General features: G+C 38.6%; 1 protein-coding gene across 10 annotated transcripts in view; it reads left to right on the top strand.

The window, feature by feature from the left end:
• PHF21A (PHD finger protein 21A) overlaps positions 1-20,224 on the top strand; it is a 132,211-nt gene that overhangs the window by 102,908 nt on the left and 9,079 nt on the right. For 3 of the 10 annotated variants that reach the window (XM_039705225.1, XM_039705226.1, XM_039705228.1), the window contains 11 exons: positions 188-442; positions 2,240-2,326; positions 4,552-4,848; positions 6,571-6,669; positions 7,727-7,778; positions 8,576-8,655; positions 9,099-9,159; positions 11,598-11,761; positions 16,176-16,331; positions 17,938-18,013; positions 18,345-18,448. In XM_039705225.1, the coding sequence (XP_039561159.1) occupies positions 188-442; positions 2,240-2,326; positions 4,552-4,848; positions 6,571-6,669; positions 7,727-7,778; positions 8,576-8,655; positions 9,099-9,159; positions 11,598-11,761; positions 16,176-16,331; positions 17,938-18,013; positions 18,345-18,448 (1,431 nt within the window). Of the gene's footprint in view, positions 1-187; positions 443-2,239; positions 2,327-4,551; positions 4,849-6,570; positions 6,670-7,726; positions 7,779-8,575; positions 8,656-9,098; positions 9,160-11,503; positions 11,527-11,597; positions 11,762-16,175; positions 16,332-17,937; positions 18,014-18,344; positions 18,449-20,224 lie in introns of all 10 variants that reach the window. The other 7 variants (XM_039705227.1, XM_039705229.1, XM_039705230.1 and 4 more) reach the window with 4 other exon arrangements.

The following is a 20,224-nucleotide window of genomic DNA, read 5'->3' as shown; positions in this document are numbered from 1 at the left end:
AATGAGAATTCTTCTATCTATCTAGTTTTCAGAGGCATAAGATAATGTGCTTGTCTGAACAGCAGGTAGATAGGCTCAGAGCTGCCTTTTCTTTCTCATGCTGTCTATTGTTTCTGACTAACCAACCCACGTCCTGTCTGATACGGAGTGTCTCTGTCTCTTACAGTGTATTTTCTGTTTCCCTTAGAAAACTGTAACTACAGCTTCTATGATCACCACTAAGACACTACCTCTCGTCTTGAAAGCAGCAACTGCGACCATGCCTGCCTCTGTTGTGGGTCAGAGACCTACCATTGCCATGGTTACTGCTATCAACAACAATCAGAAAGCAGTCCTCAGCACTGATGCGCAGAATGCACCAGTCAACCTCCAGACAACAAATAAGGTCACTGGGCCAGGAGCTGAGGCAGTCCAAATAGTGACAAAAAATACAGTAACTTTGGTAAGCGTTTCATGTGTTTGCCCTGCAGATATGTGTGGGTTTGGTTAACAAGAGGGCTATTGGAAAGAAATAAACAGTCAGGGTTTCTCACAGAAAGGAGGATAGTAGGGGCATGGTGTGAGTCTTCACTAGCTGACATTGCTGAAGTGATAGTCTATAAGAAAAACATCTTCTCTCCATGTGGGTTGTTATTACTGTTCTGCTTTATAGAATTAAATCAGTGCTGTCATCGCCTCTGTGTAAAGTTCCCCCTGTTAGTAACTGTAGTCATGGAGCAGTAGTGAATGCTTTGCCCTTACTGAATCTGTATGGCTGTGCTCTGCAGAATACTTACCCTTTTCTTAGGCAAAGGAGATGACAGGCTTTCTTCATTTGATCAATTTGGGTCTTTGTCTTAGGGTTTTTTGAATCAATCTCTTGTTCCCTTTGCATGAGAAAGTCTCCGATATTAGACACATCCCTTAATTTTGCCCACTACCGTGTCTTCATTCAGCACGTTTTCAAACACATAAACAGATGCTGTTTCTTTAAATACATGTATTTGGAAATACAAATTTTGTGCTTTAGCTACAACACACAGTCTTTTCCAGAATAGTTAGCCACCTAGAAATAAAAGACCCAGTGTTTCAGAACTGGATTATATAGGCTTCTTGGTCTGGAAACCAGGCATTATGTAACAACATGACAGGGAAATTTTACTTCTGAAGTAAAGGCTCTGGCTTTATTAAACAAAATCCAATTTATCTGTATTTATTAAAATACAGTTTAATGCAGATGGAAGTAATTTTGCTTCCTAATGAGGCATATATTTGTGATCAGAATAGAGAAGACTATTTGAGTGGAGTTTTTTCTACTGTTCTCTTTTCCTGTGTTATCCCTTGCACCACTGTCATCTGTTCTTTGTGTCTGTACTTCATTTCTTTGCTGAATAACTTTGATTTGAGGAGGTAATTCTATTTTAATACTAGTCTATGATTTATGTTTTTGTAGCAAATGTCATCAAAAATATCAGAATATTTTCCTGATAACTAATTAATCAGTACAAGACCTTTTTGAAGAAAATTGCAATCTTATGTGGGTGGACAGAAGTATAGGAGGGTATAAAATAACATTGACATTAATTTCAGAGAATCTCCCCAGGTACTCTTGGTAGCTGGTAATGCTATTCAGTGGTTAATCGTGTGGCAGCTCCATGCAGCTGATTTCAGTTACACTTTCAGGGAAGTACTTAGGTTTCCTTAAAATCAGATCTTAATTGTTTCAAATGAATGGCCTACTTTTGAAAATTTCAAGTTGTGTATTTAGAGCCCCTCACACTGTCATTAATATTGCTGAAAGAGTTGTAACTTCCAAATCTTTGCTATTTGCATGAGATGTTCTCTCATTTTTCTGTGTGTCATTCACTATGGAAAGACCATAGCTCATATAGCTGAACATCAAAATGTTACTATTTTCTGTCTGTTGTAATGCCATTTTTTAATGATTGAAACAAATACGAGTTTTTATTATCATCTAATGAAATGGTTTAAGATTGCAGAGCACAATAGTTAGTACAGTTGAACTAAAAGGAAATATGCCTGCAATTTATGAAGCAAGGTGTGTAGGATCTAGAAAATAAGGTTTAGTTCTGTCTTGAATACATTTCTAATGAGGAACCTCTTGCTATGAAAACTAATTTATGGAGTGAAAACCGAGGACATCAGGTCTGAAAGTACATTCGGGATGTTGATTTTGGTGAAAAACTTCAAAGCTAAAGTTTTCTCTTACTTCTTACTGAGCTTTTTCATGTTCTTACAGCAGGTTCAGGCTACGCCTCAGCCCATAAAAGTGCCGCAGTTCATCCCTCCTCCCAGACTTACTCCTCGTCCAAATTTTCTTCCACAGGTGAGTACAGAGAGAACAAACAATAGAAGGAGGAACTTAATTATAGCATAGCTAGAAAAGACTTTGGATGAGCATTGTGTGGTGTTTACTGCTGATGTGCTGGAGAAGACAATTCATCCTCAACAGGTTTGCAGATGATAACAAATTTGAGGGTGCAGTCAATATTGTTCAATGCAGTGCTGATGTGCAGACAGCCCTAGACAGGATAAAGGAAGGGGCCAGCAGGAATTTCGTGAGCCTCAGCATGAGAAAAGGCAGTCTTGTACCTGGAATAGACTAACTCTCTGCACAGGTACAGGCTGGGGAGTGACTGGCTGAGGAGTTGCACAGATTAAAAGGTCTTGGGTGGCAGCAGGTCAATGAGTGATGTGCCCCAACAGCAAAGAAACCTACCAGCATATTGACGTATACCAGCAGGATTACAGCCAGTAGATTCAGGGAAGACTCTTTCCTCAGCAATCGTAAAACTGAGTCCAATAAACACCCTGCAGTTTTGGAATCCCTGGTTGATAAATTTGAATGGAGCATAGGAAGGAAGGCCACTAGGATAGCTTGGCAGGGCAGGAATTTATAAGCAGAGGCCAAGGAATCTGGGCTTTTCAGATTTGGAGAAGAGGCTTTGGAGGCACCCTAACAGCAGTGCTGCTTCCAGTATCAGCAAGGAAATAAACAAGAAGCTGGAGACATAGGTGCTTGGCAGGAAAATGCTCATAAATTAGGACAGGTAGCTTTTAGACTGCATATAAGGAAACACTTCTCTCCTTGAGGACAGTTAGGAGCGGAAGAGGTTTGACAGACATGTTGTGAAAGCTCCATCCTTGAAGTTTTACAAGACTTATCTGGACAAAGCCTTGAGCCAGCCAATCTGCAGTTAGTGATGGTCCTGCTCTGAGCAGGAGGTGAAATTACAGACCTCCTCAGCCACCCTCCAGCCTGTATGAGTTTGTAGTTATGAAATTTGCTTGTGATAGTTATATATGATCTTGTTTGCAATAAGTGAAATGAGCCCATGGAATAGGTGTCATCAAAATTAAAGCATCACTCAAGGCCTTAAATTGCTGTAATTGCTGCTTGCTGCTCATGACCAAAAAAAAAAAAAAAAAGAGATGTCTCTAGATTATTCCCAAGTATTTCTGTATGTCAAGGGAGAGCGACCTCTGTTTTCAGCTGAGTAGTAAAACTTGTGGTTCACTTTTTTTTTATGGTTTGGGGAGGACACAGATTGCTTCTTTGTGTAAAAAAATAATATCTTGTATGAACTACTTAATTTGTATGAAATATGTGATTCTGTGAATAAAAGTAAATCTTTTGCAAAGTGAGAAAGGAAAGTAAAGGCTGGTATCTGATTAAGATTTGGGTATGGTGAGGTCTGTTGGAATGTGACCTAGTTTTTAATGGTAAAATGCTTTATGGATTATTGCAGGTGGATAGGACAATAGGAATCAAATAAGGAAAGAAAGAGCTTTATTTTTAAAGTAATGTGCTCTACTTCTGTGCTCTGTAATGATATTTTAAGTCCATTGTTAAAGTACCAACTTAACAGGGACAGGAAATAAGCAAGTATTGGTGATGGAGTTTTGGAAGATTCTTGTGGCTCTTTTCTTTCTTGTTCAAGAAGAGAAATGGTTGCATTTACCTGTATGTTCAGCACTTTCAGTAAGGGATTAATATATAATCTTGTCACTTTTTTTGCTTATCAAGATTGGTTGTGCAGGTATCTAAATAATATATAGAATTGACAGATAACAGGTATTTGCTGGAAAAAATAATTATTTGTTTCAGGGCACAGTCAACTGTTCATAATTTCTTGGAGGTTCATGACAAAGCCCTGAAACACTTTTAATATGAGCGCCTCAGCTGTGCCTGTAAATATCACATGGATTTTTTTGGCCTGTAAAACCAAGATGTTAATTTAGATACAGATAAGGCATTTGGCAATAAACATTCTGTGTAAGTATCTGTGCATCCAAATACCATTTCAGGGATGGTGACTATATATGCAAATGTTATGGATGGGTTTTATGTAAGTAGGCTTGAAAATGTGGTGCTTTTTTCTCTTAACATACTTAGGACAGTATGCTAAAAATTACGTTATCTAAAAAAAATCCAGCAGCCTCCTGCAGATTATACATGATGAATTGAAAGACTTAGTAAAAAGTTGATCTGAAATACTGATATACAAATCTCTGGGGTTTTTTTCTCTTTTTCTTATTTTGTTTTTGTAGGTTCGACCTAAACCAGTTGCCCAAAATAACATTCCTATTGCCCCTGCACCTCCTCCAATGCTTGCAGCTCCTCAGCTTATTCAGAGGCCTGTGATGTTGACAACAAAGTTCACACCCACCTCTTTACCCAACTCTCAGAACTCCATCCATCCAGTTCGTGTAGTTAACGGGCAGACAGCAACCATAGCCAAAACCTTCCCTATGGCACAGCTCACCAGCATCGTGATAGCAGCACCGGGTACCAGGCTCGCTGGGCCTCAGACTGTACAGATCAGCAAACCAAACATTGAAAAACAGGTACAGATAAAGTGTCTACTAATGCAAGGTGCTGGGTTTATTGCTTTACTGGGCAGGTTTGGAGAGGATGACAGCCAGGGAAAAGTTTTCAGTGGACGCTGGAGATACTCATGTTTCAATGTCAGTACAGATTATGGAATGACTTGCAGCTCTTGGGATAGATGTTACCATTTCTTTTGATATGGGCCATTGGCACCTTTTTCTCCTGCTTCAGTGTTTTTATGCTCCCTCTACTGTTTAAATGTCAGTAGTTCATAAGCAGGCTACATTGCAGGGTTTGACAAGTATCTTGAAGAACAAGTACAAGCTGAAATCCATCTTCATATCAAGCCCTTTTGTTTTTCAAAGGGTGATTATGTGAAAGGTAAAAATGGCACAAAATTGTAGGGATATTTAATCAGATAAATGTAGCCATTTCTTCTGTGATCCCTTGATCTTGCAATCTTGTGATTGGAGGCAAAATAATCTCACTCAGCTTCTGAAGTCTGATAGTTCCCTGTGTCTAAATTGGATTGAATGAGTGGAAAGGAGACCTTCAGAAGCAGAGAATTCTGTATGTTTAAAGTCTTTCTCCAGAAAATACTTCTGTAAAATAAAAATTACTTAAGTCAGTGTGGATTGCAACTGGGAGTCCTTGCCAGTCTGTTCAAGTAAAGCAATACTCTGATTCACTTTTAACTCTTTTGTATATTGTATGTTAGTAATAGTGTAACATTGTATACTATATGGCATGCTATAACACATAATATTTATGTAATTAATATAGATAATAGTAGTATTTATGTCACTTATAACTCTTTCCTAGACTAATGTGCCTTGAAGTTACCTTCTTTCTGCTTTTGAAATACTTATGGAGACTGTGAAAATCATGTGCATGAAAGTTGTGCTCATGCTCAGTTCTGCTTGTGAAGTCTCAAGAGTAGGTTCTTGCATACCTCAGGGCTGTTGCACAGGTTACTCAGCAATGTGTGTCCTTTCCATGTGAAGTTGTACTTCCACAATATTTGACTTGATGCCTGTTTGTTTTGATGTCAGCAATATTAATTTGCTCTTTGAATAATTACTGGCAACTATGGAAAAACATAGAAGATTGGTAGTGGTTCAATAACACATTAATTTTTCTGTATAGTTTCTCCATATCATAAAGGGGAAAAGTTTATCTGTCTGTAGCTCACCTTACTCAGCTTATTGCCTCAACGTCTATGCTGTAGGCTGAGGAATGTGATGCAGAAGATTTATCACTTAAGAAAATAAAAAGGCTTCAGAAAAATCTGACGTCGAGGGATTCAGAGAGACAGGTTTTGAGCCATTCATAATTCTATAAAATACAAAGACTGAGGAGTGAGAAGTACAAAATGTACGTGCCATGCAGAATGGTTTTTAAGTGGAAGTCTTGATATGGGATGAGTTTTCTTGAAGTGTCTGTTATTCCCATATGTTATGGTGATTTCTCTAAAGAAGTTAACTCTTAAAATCACTGTTTTATCTTGTGTGGCTGTGTGGGGTAATGGATTGGTGACAAGGCTGTTTCATTCTTTGTTAAATGAAAATACCTTATTTAACATTCCTCTCACATCAGATTCCTCAATTAAGTCTTTGTTAGTACACTGTCAGCTTTAAACATTTTCTCTCCTGTATCTGCAAAAGTATTTGTTTTGCTTTAATAGTCAAAGTAAAAAAAGTCATTCTTATCACTGAATGTGAGAAACACTCTTCTTGCAGACTATTAAACCACATGTGGAAACAGAAGAGAAGCAAGCAGAAAGTCGTACAGTTACTCCACCTGCTGCACCGAAGCCAAAACGAGAAGAAAATCCACAGGTATCAGAACATACCCAGAGCTTTCCTTTAAGAAAAAAAAAAAGACACTGTCCTTCAGAAACTATTTTTCCCTCTGTTCTCTTAAGACTTCTTAACTTTAACATTCCATACGTTCCTGTTGGACAGCAGTAGTTGATAAGGCTACAGAATAAAAAATCTAAATAGATGCCGTGCATTGCATTTTTCAGTTCTGGAATGCATTTGGCTTCTAAGTCTTTTGTAAGTTAGAAGGTTGTCATTTCTCTGTGATACTTCCTTCAAACAGGAGTATAGATTACAGAGTTGATTTCCACTCCTTTGAGCTTTTAGACTCTGGAGTTATTCTCAAAGCTGAAGAAATGTCTCTTTTCCTTTATAAAATATTTCTACTCTGGTGAGCAGGAAGGAAAGAATCACATATATCCACATTCTGCTTGTGTTTTAGTCCAGTTTAGTTTGGGGTGAAAGAGAGGACAGAATGGCTATTGCTTAAAGCTTTTCTGCCATGAAGAGCTTTGGAACTGGCTACAGCTAAATGTCCTACGTTTGTTTCCGTAGATGGATTCAAATTGACTGTTGTGTGAGCATTAAACGTTGTCAATTAGACAATAAAATTCTGATTTTTACATGTCTGCATTTCCTGCATTAAAATAAGAAACCATAGCCCTTAGCAAACAGCAAATCTAAGCTAGAGTTGGCTCTTTGTAGTTCACAATAGATGGAGGATGACCTTAAACGAGCAATATTTTTCTGGCAATTGAACTGAGTTGATATTTTCTAATAGTCAGTTCAGCACTGGAATGGAGGTAAAGGAACTGCTCTCTTGTTCCCAGCTCTGCCAACTGTGTGATCGTGAGCAATGGGTAGTTCCCAGTATGTCAGTCTAGGCTCCCATCTAGAAAATGGGACTCTGTCCTTTTCCAAGAAGTTTGACATACATGAATGAAAAATGCTTTATAGAAGCAAAGTATCACTAAAAGTTTTTGGTGCTTAGTTACTGGTCAACTACCTTTAAAGGCTCTAAATGATTCATCCTAACAGTTGCACTTTTCATGATCTTTTTTCTTCCCCCTCACAGAAACTTGCCTTCATGGTGTCTCTGGGACTAGTTACTCATGACCACCTGGAAGGTAGGAAAAATGTCTTAGGTTGGTTGTTCAGCTCCTGGTTTCATGGTCATTCTGAATTGGAAGTAGGATTCCAAAATATTTCTTGTATTAAATGCAGTATTTTCTTGAACAATAGTACCTTTGGGATGTCTGTGCTCTTGATCTAACTTAGTTTGTTGTGCATATGTTTTTGTTCTTCTTATGACATTGAAACAAAGCAGTTATTTATGCAGTGGAGAGCAGAGGTTGGGAAGAAAGTGTATGCTCTGATGGTAGAAATCTGTGGCAATACCAATGCCCTCTGGGCAACCCCTCTATCTGCAAAGATATGCCATGGATAATTTTACTGTATCCTATGTCTAGATTTTTCATTTATTTTATGATTTCATGGGACTGTAATTTGTAATGAATGAGTTAATGGATTATAATTTGATTTATAATTTAAACTTTTAATCCTATATGAAAGACAGCCTATCATTTCAATTACTGTATTTTTAAGTATCAGCAAGGTTACCAGAGGCATTTTTTTAAGATCTCAGTCATACTGACCATGAATTTTAAGTGTCTTAGTCATGGATTACTTGGTGAGAAGAAGGCAGTGATTTCATTAGTTACTTGAGCAGTGTTTTTGTATTCCTTGTCAGCTGTTAGTTTTCAAACCTTCAGAAGTTAAAAGTATAACACAATTGCCTATACTGGGCATGACTGGTATTCTGTAGAAATCTTTGCAGCTCTTCTCACATGCAAACTGAATTCTGAAGAGTTTATCTAATTTCTGAGATCCGCTGTTTTCTAACCTGAATGCTTTGTTTTACAAGAAATCCAAAGTAAGCGACAAGAGAGGAAAAGAAGAACAACAGCAAATCCAGTGTACAGTGGAGCCGTTTTTGAGCCTGAGGTATTAATCTTTTGCTGGGGGAAACTGGTATTTTCATTCTGATCTTGAGTGTCTTTCTAACATCTTGCTACCTTGTAAGCTTTCTCAGTTCTAACTAGAAAGGCCAGCTATCATTTATATTTCAAAAGACCATTGCAATGACACGATGCTTAGATTTTTAAATAGTAAATACACTGGGGTGTTTCTGGTACTTATATCTTTTTCTGCCTTCTCCTATATAAAGTTGGTATCAATTGGAAATGTGTGTTGGTCTGCTTGCGTATCAGTCTGAAGCAGTTCAGATATCAGAAGCAGTGTAAAAAAGCTAACCTTTCTGAAGGTGTGCTTCAGAAAACACAAAAGCCAGTAATCTCACTTAGTACTTACTGTGCTGTTCCTCAGCTACTGCATATGGTTATTGCCAGAAATGTTCCCCAACAGAAATTGTTCCATTCTTCCTGCAGCGCAAGAAGAGTACAGTGACGTACCTGAACAGCACAATGCATCCCGGGACACGTAAAAGAGGTGAGGTATACCCAGACCTGCTGTCTCCCTGCCCACTGCCTCTTCCTCCACATTGCTTTGTAGTTCCCATGTCAATTTGAAGAGCAAGACAAGAAGGACTCTACAGTACTTCATTTGTCCAGTAAATATCCATGGTAGGCAAAGACCATGACTTCTAGGGATTAGCATAGCAAGATTTATTAGGCAGCTCAATGTTTCATTTCAGTTTCACTCTCAAAGAACCCAAACAAAACCCATCCAATTTGCTAGATATTCACTAGAAATGTGAGATGTTTGAACATTATTTAGTGATATGAAGCTGCTTTTAAGATCCCCTTGTTAATGACTAGATTGTATTGTTACTGTCAAGAAGAAAGTGGTTATGGAAAAAGCATCTGTGCCCTGAGTAGCAGAGGAAACTTAGTGTGACAAAAGCCTTGTTCCTTACTGGGAATAGGGATGGGTCCTTCAAAAGTACTTACCCTGGGTGAGAAAAGCTACGTGCTCATACTAAGCACTTTAACTGCAACCAGAGTGCCACTTGGCCTAAAATGAGAGATGGTCTTTCATATAGGCATGCAGTATTATTCAGAAGAAATCCTTCTATAGAACAGGTAAAATTTGAAGACTTAGTTTATGGTGAAACAGAACAGTGTAGGAGAGAATGTGATGCCATTATTTGTGCATGGCATCGATCACACCTATCTGACAATATTTACCTGATTTTTGGTGATTTTCTGCAGTCCTTAAAGATTCATAATACCTTCTCTATCCTAATTTTTCTGTCTAAAAAGTAATAAATCAGATTTTTTAAAAAATTAAACCAGTCTCTCACCTAGCACTGACCAGTTCCATTATCTTTTGGGGATTTTGGCTGCAGGATGAACTATTAATTTGACATATGCTCTTCTTGATCCATGTTTTCAGTCCAGCAGACAATGTGACACTTCTGCAGCTATGCTGTTTTTAAATAAAAGATGTAAATCTACTGCTATCCCCTAAAAACATTAAATGTATTTTTTAAAATGATATGATGTAGATTTTAAATAGAGAGTTTTTGCATTTACTCTGTGGATAAGTAAATGTTCCTTCTTCCAGTAATGATTTCTTAATTTTATTTTAGACCTTATAGTGAACAATTACTGTATCAATGAAAATGATTGCATGCATTTGTACTTGATACTCTCTTACCCTGTTTTTGCAACTGACTATTATACTTTCTGGTTTTTTTCATCACACCCTATTGTGAGTGAGCCTTTATGTTGCATCAGCACCAAATTAGTAGCACATGTTTTTAATTGACAAAAGATTTGGAAGTATACATTTGTTTTGTAATTTAATACAGCAATATATTGAGTGAAAAGCTTTTGTAAGCATTTGCCCTTGAGAGCTTTAGTTTAATTATAGATGGTGCTGAGCATGTCAGAAATTTCACCCATGGACATCACTAGCAGAAATCCATTTCCAAGGACATACTTAGTTCTGGAACATATCCAGACCTTAAATGCAAGGTTTAGCATGTTAATAGGTATAGGCTGACAATCTGTAAACATAAGATCTGGGGAATTATTCCTAGATTCTAACTCCTTTATGTTTACATATCTATAAATTACCTTGGAGAAGGAAGGCAGAAATGATGGTTGCATACTGGGTTTTTTTGCTGTCTTGCTTTGCATTTGTAATTTTATAAGAATTGTTATGAAGACATTTTGCACATCTGCTAGTCTAAAGGAGTATCTAGGAATTGTGCATAATCAAACATACTTGGCTGAGAAAGTCTAGGAAAGAACACAGAATTTGGAGTGGGTTACAGTAGAAGACTAGTGGTAGGTTAAAACTGATAGTAGTTATGGATCAGAAAACAAGACCTGTTCTTAGGTAGCCTAATTTTAAAAATGTACCGGTGGGGTAGAAAGTGCTGATCTGTGAATTGACAGTTTAAAAATGCGAAAGAAAAGTAGGGGGGCAGTGAGTGCTGGCCTCTGATAAAGGACTTAACCTCTGTGTAGATTTATGCTGGCACTTAGAAAGATAGGGAAGTGTGGGATAACAGCAGAAAGGATTTAATAGTAGTTATTGTAGCTTCTGTAGAGCTTTGATGCCAACATTTTTCCCCCTAAAAACTGAATAGCCTCGTTTTTAGGAGTAGCAACTGTCCCCATGCTGCTTTTGTGGGAGTGATTCTTTGACCCTCTACAGACCTTATTTCTATTTCCTTCTGAAATACATCTTTTAAATGTTCTTTCCTTGCAAAATTCTACTTAAAGATTTCTAAAAAATGTTTAAATCTTTGCTTCTGTCCTTCCACTTGTGACTTTTATATTAACTTCCTCTCTGTGCTACATCATTTCCTTTTTCACGCTAGCCAATGAGGACCACTGGCCAAAGGTATGTAAGATCATTTTTCCTTTCTTTTTTTTTTTTTTTTTCCGTTTGTGTTCCCTGTTGTCAATATGTAGGTCGTCCACCTAAATACAACACGGTGTTGGGGTTTGGGGCTTTGACCCCCACGTCCCCTCTCTCCAGTTATCCTGACTCCCCTGAAAATGAAAAGACAGAGACCACATTTACTTTTCCCGCAGCTGTTCAGCCTGTGTCCCTGCCTAGCCCCAGCTCCACAGACGTAAGTAACTCTTGGGGAGGGGGTTACTTTTAGAAAGTTAAGCAAAACAGGCACAAGGAAAATCATTGCAGGTTTTGTTTCTTTAATCTCACTCATCATTTGTCCTGATTCAGTGCAGTGAAATAGTCCAGCATTTTTTTAACACCCTTCCTTTTTTCCTCCTGCACCTGTGTTGTTATCCTGTAGAGATTTTATTTATAACTCCTTCAGTGGATTGAAACATTGGGAGGCACCAGGCAGGCTAGATGAGCTCATTTCCTTTGTGTAGTTTCTGAGATCTTGTCTGACTGAATTGAATCTGTCATCCATGGAAAAGGGCCAAGGGGTGTGGTGTGGGGTGGGTGGGGAAGGGGAGAATGAAATATATTAGTTACAGGCCATAATAACAAAAAGTTGTGTTTCTATAATGAGAGATAGATGGAAACTGCTTCATCATGCAGAGCAGCCAGGAGCAGCACTTTGGCACTGATTTGGCAGAAAGTGTGTAGGGACTTTTCAGTGGGGATAAAACAGTCCTCAGGAGCTGGAGTGTACTTTCATTTAAGAGCTTGCTTTTAAAAGACTGGTATTTACAGGGCACAGCTTAAGAATCAAAAGGTGCTTGGTTATTTCTTCATACTGGTGCTACAATCTCCTTCTGCAGTTCTTCTTTTAGAAAAGACAGTCGCATATACTTGAGGTCCAACCATCTGAAATGGCTTTTAAGGAAAAGCTGGGTTGTTCTACTTTCATTTGTATAGTTGCACCACTGTAAGAACATGGACTGAGAGACCAACTCTACTGACCACATAGAACAGGGAATAGAGGCCAGTTCCTTGCCTCTGAACTGTACTTGTAACAGAAGTAACAGGAATAGGAGTAGTGCAAGTGTGTCTGAAGCAGTGAAATAAATAGATGCAATTCTGATACCCAGGGAATATTTTCTGATACCCAGGAAAAAGGTTCTCTTTTATATAGTCATTTTTTAGAGCAGGACAGCACATGACTGCAAAAACCCTTTCCTGACAGCCAAATACATGGGACTGTGGAATAGCCCCTCATGGATACGATGGGACAGCTCCATCTCTGGGGACTTTTAAAAATAAGAAGTACAAGTGACTTGCAAATGTTCTGAAGAGCACATAGTTTACATTGGCCCCAAGAGAAGGACTGGGTAATGTGGTGGGGGTCTTTTCCATCTCTTGTATGTGTATACTGCTCAGTCTTTTCCTATTGTGTAAGAGCTCTCAAAAGAGTATGATGAGTTGTTGCCCTCTTTTCTGCAATGCCTATGAAAATTGCAAATCAAGCCAAGCGTTTGGCATGAGGCACAGTGGACCAGAACAGCCTTCTTGAATTTCTCCTGAAATGTTATTCTCTGAATGACAGGGGGAAATGTTGAAGGGAGGATGAAGCAGAAACTTAAGATGGGATTGGTAATAAGGATGGAGGGGTAGAAAGTAGGTCTAGAACCTGGGAAAAGGAAGGAAATAATGCAGTAGGAAGGATTTTTTTTCCCTCTCCCTTCCCCCCCCTTTTCCTATTTGGCAATTGCCTTGCAATGTGGTTATGTGACACGTGGTTATTTTTGGTTCTCCCTCATGCAGCAGTGGCACATTCACCTGGAAAATAGCAATTGCCTTTGAAGGTCAATTACTCAGCAATAAGAATTGTGCAAAAATCTCTGTTTTAGTGATGATTCAAGTATTTGGTCACAAAATGCCTTCTTATTAGTGAGCACTTATATCAAAACAGTATTTCAATTGAGAGGAACATTGTAGAACATTCAGATTGCAATGTCAAGCCCATAAAAGTAGAATATGCCAGAATTAGTATTGCTTCTGATAATTTAGTTCGCTTACATCATACACTATTATCATCTTTATTTATATGATCATGAACAATTCCTGTCGCAGAATATGTCGTTTTCCCATGTTATTCCAGTGAAATGCACATATAAGTACAGATATTACAAACTCAAGCACACAAGCTGCTTTTGTTACTATATTATTCGGTTCAGTTGCCTAAAGCCAGGCCCCGCTGCTCTAGACACTTTATCAAAATAAATAAAACTGTTAGCTGTCCAGAAAGCTTACATTTATTTTCCTGATCCCTTGTGAAGAGGAAGTAGAGCAGAAAGTGACGTTAAATCACCTTTTATGGTATCTGTTCTGAAATTATTCTTCGGTCACTGCTGGCTGTAGCCTACAGAAAGCTGCTTCAGAAGCTGAGATTAGTGAGTGCATATTACAACACCAATACTAGCCTCCCCTTTATGCATATATTTATTAACTGCCCATAAGACCTAGGGCATTTCTTTGGAATCAAACACTGGCTGGCATTTTGGTAAGGACAGTTGTTAACTCTGAGGAATTGCCCTGAATTTTGCATTACCAAGAATAGGACTGTGAATTCTGTGCATGTGTGTTGGCATCTCTGTGCAATCAGCTGCACTGTGCACTGGTCACCTGTATCACTACAGGTTTTGCAGCACTCAGCTGAATTTGGGATATTCTGGGTCTAAATTTCTAAATGTCTCCCCCTCAAGAAGAAAGTGCATATGTGTGTCTTTGTAGGGCTCTTTTTTGCAGGATATGAGACATAACAGGTTTGGTTTTCAGCACACCAATATTTTGCACTTTGTTTCCAAGGGCCATTGTGTGGTCTGTGGCAACTAACACATCTTAAGATACATAATTCTCTAGAATATATTTTTTTTTTCTCAAATGAGAGAATTCCCCTCTTAAACTTCTCCATATCTTGAAGAGGATTTTTTTAAGCTTATATGATAGCTCTTGCCTGCTGTCTTTTCCTTGTACTCAGGGAATGCATGATAGAGGGAAAGAAGTTCTTCCCAGCCTGATTACAACACATCACTTCACACGAAGCATGAAATGTCACTAATTTAGATCTTCATTTAACACTGAGGAACTCTTTGGTGTTAAAGGTGAAGTAATACCATAACTCAGCTCTCAACGATCGCTGGGAGTTACGGATCCAAAACAGGGCACTGAAAATTCACTGAAGATTGATCCTTTACAAAACATGAAATCAGTGTTAACTTTGGGAATTAAGAAGAGCTTTCCCTTTGAAGAAGGGTCTCATCAGCAATAGAGCTGGGAAGTAAAAACCTGAGCAGATTGCTCATGTGTCATTCTTCTTACATTTGTAGTCTGTCATCCATAGTGGAGATTACTGTAATTTTTCTTGCCTGGCACCTTAATGTGTGAGTGCACAGCAAAATCTGCTATCCCTCCAAATTGATAGAAATTGTTTGCACGTGTGAAGAGATGATCTGCGCCAAAATGAAACCTTGCACAGGCTGGTATTTCATACAGCAGAGTGTGTAGCCACAGTTCTGCTCCACACACACATCTTATTGCAGTCTCACAGATCTGGGTGTGCCTGAAACTTCGTTGTAAGTCAGTGACAGGGTGTACTTCAGATGCCACATGGGGCCTTGAACATGTGGAGGTGCCAGGACAGCTCAGTGGTCAGAGGAGAAGGTGGGATGCCCCTTGCTTCCTCTAGGAATGCCAAGCCACCTTTCTATCATGCCCCTTTGTTCAAATATCTGAATATCAAATCAAAACAGGAGGGGAGAGAGAGAGAAGAAAAAGAAACAAAAATCAGACCACCTTTTGGGATGTTAATGGCTGTAGAAAAGCACTCTCTCTGATGGAAATGAGATAGTAACTAAACCTAGTTGTTTTAAAAGACACAGCTAGTCATTTTTTCAATTCTTTCTTTAAAAAAAAGTTAGAAAATCTCTCTTTCTAGTTCTCAGTCTATGTTAGTGATGAAAAAATCTACTCTCTGTAGAGAAAGTTTTGAGTCACAGCTGTTTTGGTGCAACTTGAGGAAGCCTAAGTGAAGTAAAAAGAATTGTCTCAGAACATAATTCATTCTATTCTTTTTCATTTAGAAGCACAACACCTTTTCCTTACAGTTTCATTTTTAAAGGTGACCTAAATATTTAACAGTGTTCTTTTAAGTCACTCAGCTGGGGTTTCTTACATACTATTACCGGCAAGAGGCAGCCTAATCAGCATTCCAGCAGTGGAGTTGGGCTTACATCCAAAAATCTGGAGGGTTAAGAAAGTGGGTAGCTCATCACTTCAGGCAAATAAAAAGATCAGGGTAAAGAGGGAATCTTAAAGAAGAAAGGCTATGGGGTAGCAGTAGTTAAGAGAAGCTATAGTAATAAGTGCTGTACCATTTTGCCTTGGGAGGGCAGATGTCAGTGTTTCTGACGTCTAGAATGATTTTCTTGTTTCAAAGTCTAAAAAGGGCTTGACCTTTTGGAATCACCTTAAAAATAGTTGGTGCTGTAAACCTTGAATTCAACTAAGATGTAGATATCAAAGTTCAAAGTTCACATTTTGCCTTCTCTCTTGCTTTCTCTCACCCAAAGCCTTTCCTCTCAATTTTGTAGGGTGATATCCATGAGGATTTTTGCAGCGTTTGCAGAAAAAGCGGGCAGTTGCTGATGTGTGACACATGTTCACGTGTTTATCACCTGGATTGTCTGGACCCGCCTCTGAAAACCATTCCTAAGGGCATGTGGATCTGTCCCAAATGCCAAGACCAGGTATTGTTTGACAGACAAGGAGTTATGTGCAATGCATGTGAAAATGTTTTGGTGTTAAAGAAAATAACCAGATTGCTTAGGTTACTTAGACCAAGACAGCCTGACACTGAACAAATCTATTTCATGTGCAATAAGGCTTGTGTGAATTTCATTGAATTATTACCTGTGTTGGAATTTGTGCTAATACAAAACTGTCAGGTCTTGCTTCTGAATTTGGGGTCTTTATTTGTTACCCTTATGTTTTTACTCTTTTTTTTGAATCAAAGTATCTGGGAAATATTATCTACAACCCACAGAAATTGTGGTGTTCGTCTTAAGTTCATTGTTTCTTCAAAAGTTATTAGTAAATTCTTCTGGAAAAATAAATAAAAGATTTGCACAAGCCCACTGCAATAGATAGAGCAAATATAAGCCCCTGCTTGCTTATATGAATTAGACATCAGAAAGTCTGATTGCTGTCTTCAGTGATCTCTTTAATAATATCATCCAGCATCAGTAAAATGAGTATAGGTGAACAGTTTCCTTCCAGATCATTCTCTGAAAATGTACAGTTGAAGTGAGCAGGCTATATTTAAATATTTTGTTTATAATTGCATTGAGATTGCATACAAGATGAAAAAGTAAACTGTTGTACTCCAAACCCTTCCATGGAACTCTAGGAGTTGCAAAGGGTTGCTGATAATGGGCAGTCTGAAGCTGTGTCCTAGCACAGCGTATTGCTTGGTCAGCCACGTGGCCAGGTGGTAGCATGAGAAAACAGCCTGACCTATGATGTGCTGCTCAGAAGAATGAAAATGCAAAACTCAAGTGACTTGGTCAGTAGTTGCCAGAGAGGAGGGAGTATTTGACTTGTGTACTTCTGCTCTTGCCTACTCTCACCTTATCCCTCCCCTTCATGTTCCTGTGATAGCTTCCAACAAAATTAAGGAGGAAATCTGAGTGACTTCACTGTAAACTGACCAAGTCCTCTGTCTTCTGAGACACCACTCTGATCATGTACTAAAAATATGTGTCTTTCCTCTTAAAGTTTGTTAGGAAGCAAAATGTAGGGAGGATCTGAAAGACAAAAATGGTGCTTACCCTTATAAAGAGAGTTTGACAAGTCTATTAAGATGATTCTGATAAGGGGTGATAGGACTGTTTCATGTTTTACTGGTCAGAAATGTGATGTTTGAATGTAGGGTGCCGAGACTGGGCTGCAGCATGGAAACTTCTTTCCCAGAACAACTAAGATCAGCAATTTGACTGAACCATGAAGTAATGTTTATGTCTCCTGGCAAGTTTTGAGTTCAGATATATTATCCTTTCATTCCTCTTTTAAGTTGTTCAGTATCATTAGCAGACTTATTTGTGGCTATGGAGGGAATTTAGGAAAATGCTGACATTTGTAAGAAATAGGCTTGCTTTGTGGGAGCCACAATACAGTTGTGAATAATTCCCTCTGTTACATCTCAGATCAGGTCTGTGAAGCTTCTTGTTAACAGGGCTGAGGCTAATGATAGCCATGAAAGAAAATCCTCGATCTTTCCCTCTTTCTCTTTCTCCTTTTTGCTTTCTCTGAGGTAGGTTTTTTACCAGCTAAATCTCTATGAAAATTTTCTTTCAGATGCTAAAGAAGGAGGAAGCAATCCCATGGCCAGGAACTTTAGCAATTGTTCATTCATATATTGCATATAAAGCAGGTAAGAAAATGATGAACACTTTTCTTTCACTTTTAATAATGGAAGATGTTATTTTTGGAGTGGGATAGAATTTCCTTTACAAAAAGAAATTTTGTCATACAAAGGAAATAATCTTAATCACTCATGAAGTGAAAATAGCAATCTAAATATTTCTTAAGCCTGTCACGCTTGTGTATGTAGGTAAAATTTTGGGAGTGATTCAGTGCACAAGTTGTTAAGCATTGGTTTAAACACAATTCCCCTCTTTGCATGAAGCAGTTTAAACCCTGGATAGAACCCAGTATTGTAAGAGAAATATTTAAGATATTCTGTTGAATATTCTATTTTGCAGCAAAAGAAGAGGAAAAACAGAAACTACTTAAATGGAGTTCAGATTTAAAACAGGAAAGAGAACAACTAGAGCAGAAGGTCAAACAGCTCAGCAATTCTATAACAGTGAGTATTGTCCTTCCAAATAACCCTTGACCTGTGTTCTGGTGCCACAATGCAGGGAGAAAACTATTATAGAGCAACTCCATCTACTAGGGCTGTCATCCACTGGATTTATTTAGAATTGAGTGAGTGCTTTCCTTTGCTTTTTAGGACTTTGGGGAGCAGGAATGAAATAAAGGCAACATATGCTTACATTGAGTCTCTTATACATGATCCATGCTGAACATGTAGGTAGATGTATGGTGACATATAATATCAGCAGATGACAAAAGTGACCCAGAGTGGTTTTGTCTGTGGGCAGTAGATTGAGTCCAGCTCTAGTGGCTCACTTATGCAAGAATGGTTGGGCCTCTGTGTGTAGTGACAGTTACAGCCTTGGTGCACTCTCCAGATCTTTCTGATGCAAAAGTGACCATTTACTCGAGGCTGGCGCTCAGGGCCTTGGCAGTCAGCAGCTGGACACTGCATGGTATGAACAGTGTCATACTTCAAACCAGAAACCTTCATTTCCACCTTAGTTTATTGCAGTAATTGGAACATACACATTGATTTGGTCACTCTTCTCACCTTAATGTGCAGATTAGTCTCTTGAGATGCCAGTGTAAAGTTTGAGCCCCTTCTTGATGCAGCCCTAGTCAGTATCACATAATGAAAAAAAGTGAAATCTCCTGTGTGGCAATATCTGTATGGCTGGATTCATAATTACAGACTTGTTAGATACAGATGCACTTTCCAGGCTGCCTGTCTTTGCCTATTGCAGCAAAAGTGTCCAGTTTTTACAGATCCCTCAGTGCTGTCAATACAAATAAAATGATTGTGAGGGGCTGGCTAGCAGTCGTGGCGGCTGTCACCTTGTGGTTAGCAAGAGCTGAGTGTAACCTGAGCAGCACTAGACAGCTATCACTGTTTCTCAGTGGTGTACCCAGGCAGATGCAAGGCCTTAACATGAGGAATTGGCAGTGGGCAAGGAGAATGTTACTGGACCTGTACCTTACACTGGACCTGTCCAAAACAGGCATATTAGGTCTAGATGCTTTAGGGTTATTATGATGCCATGAGCTGCATGTGAAAACAGTAAAGCTAAAACAAATAGTATCTGGAAATCAGCATGGATAAAAGATTTTAAAAATGTAGGAAGGTTGCCATCTTCATGTAAAAACCTGAATGTAACAGACATGGTTACTGTTTCCTCATTTTTCTGAGTTTCAAATAGACATATAAGCAGTTTTTCACTCTTGAAACATAATTTGTGGGCTTTTTTTAAAGTTACCTTGCCCTGGCACTTAGCTGATGAGCTAGCTGTGTTACTACCACTTCTAAGAGAATGAAATGGCCACAAAATAAGATTTTCAAGTGAAGGGGAGTTTGGTTTCCTTTTCAAGTGCCCTTTTACTTACTGAGAGAAGGAAGTGATGTTCCTGCTAAAATGTATGTGAAAGCAAAGGCTGTATCCCATTAATGGTTTGCACACACACTGTCAGCAGTCAGCTGCCGTGGGATGCCTGAGCTTGCAGATCTGAGTTAAAGAAATTTCAGTAATGCAATACTAATAGAAAGAATTGTAAGAACATAACACTTGGAAGTTTTCCTTCAAAAGAAACACAAAAGGATGGAGCTGTCTGTGTTCATTTGCACAACACCTTGGAATGAAAGGGAGCCATACCAGGTGACAGATATGTCTTGGCAATTTATTTCCTCAAATACGAATTCTCCTCTGAACACAGCCTAGAGACTCTTTTCTTCTAGGCTGGAAAAGTGAAGTTGCAGCTGCAGTCTTTT

The sequence above is a fragment of the Passer montanus genome, unplaced genomic scaffold (genome assembly GCF_014805655.1).
Source record: "Passer montanus isolate IOZ18808 unplaced genomic scaffold, ASM1480565v1 scaffold18, whole genome shotgun sequence".
Lineage (NCBI taxonomy): Eukaryota > Metazoa > Chordata > Aves > Passeriformes > Passeridae > Passer > Passer montanus.
This window is presented reverse-complemented; position numbering and strand designations above follow the sequence as displayed.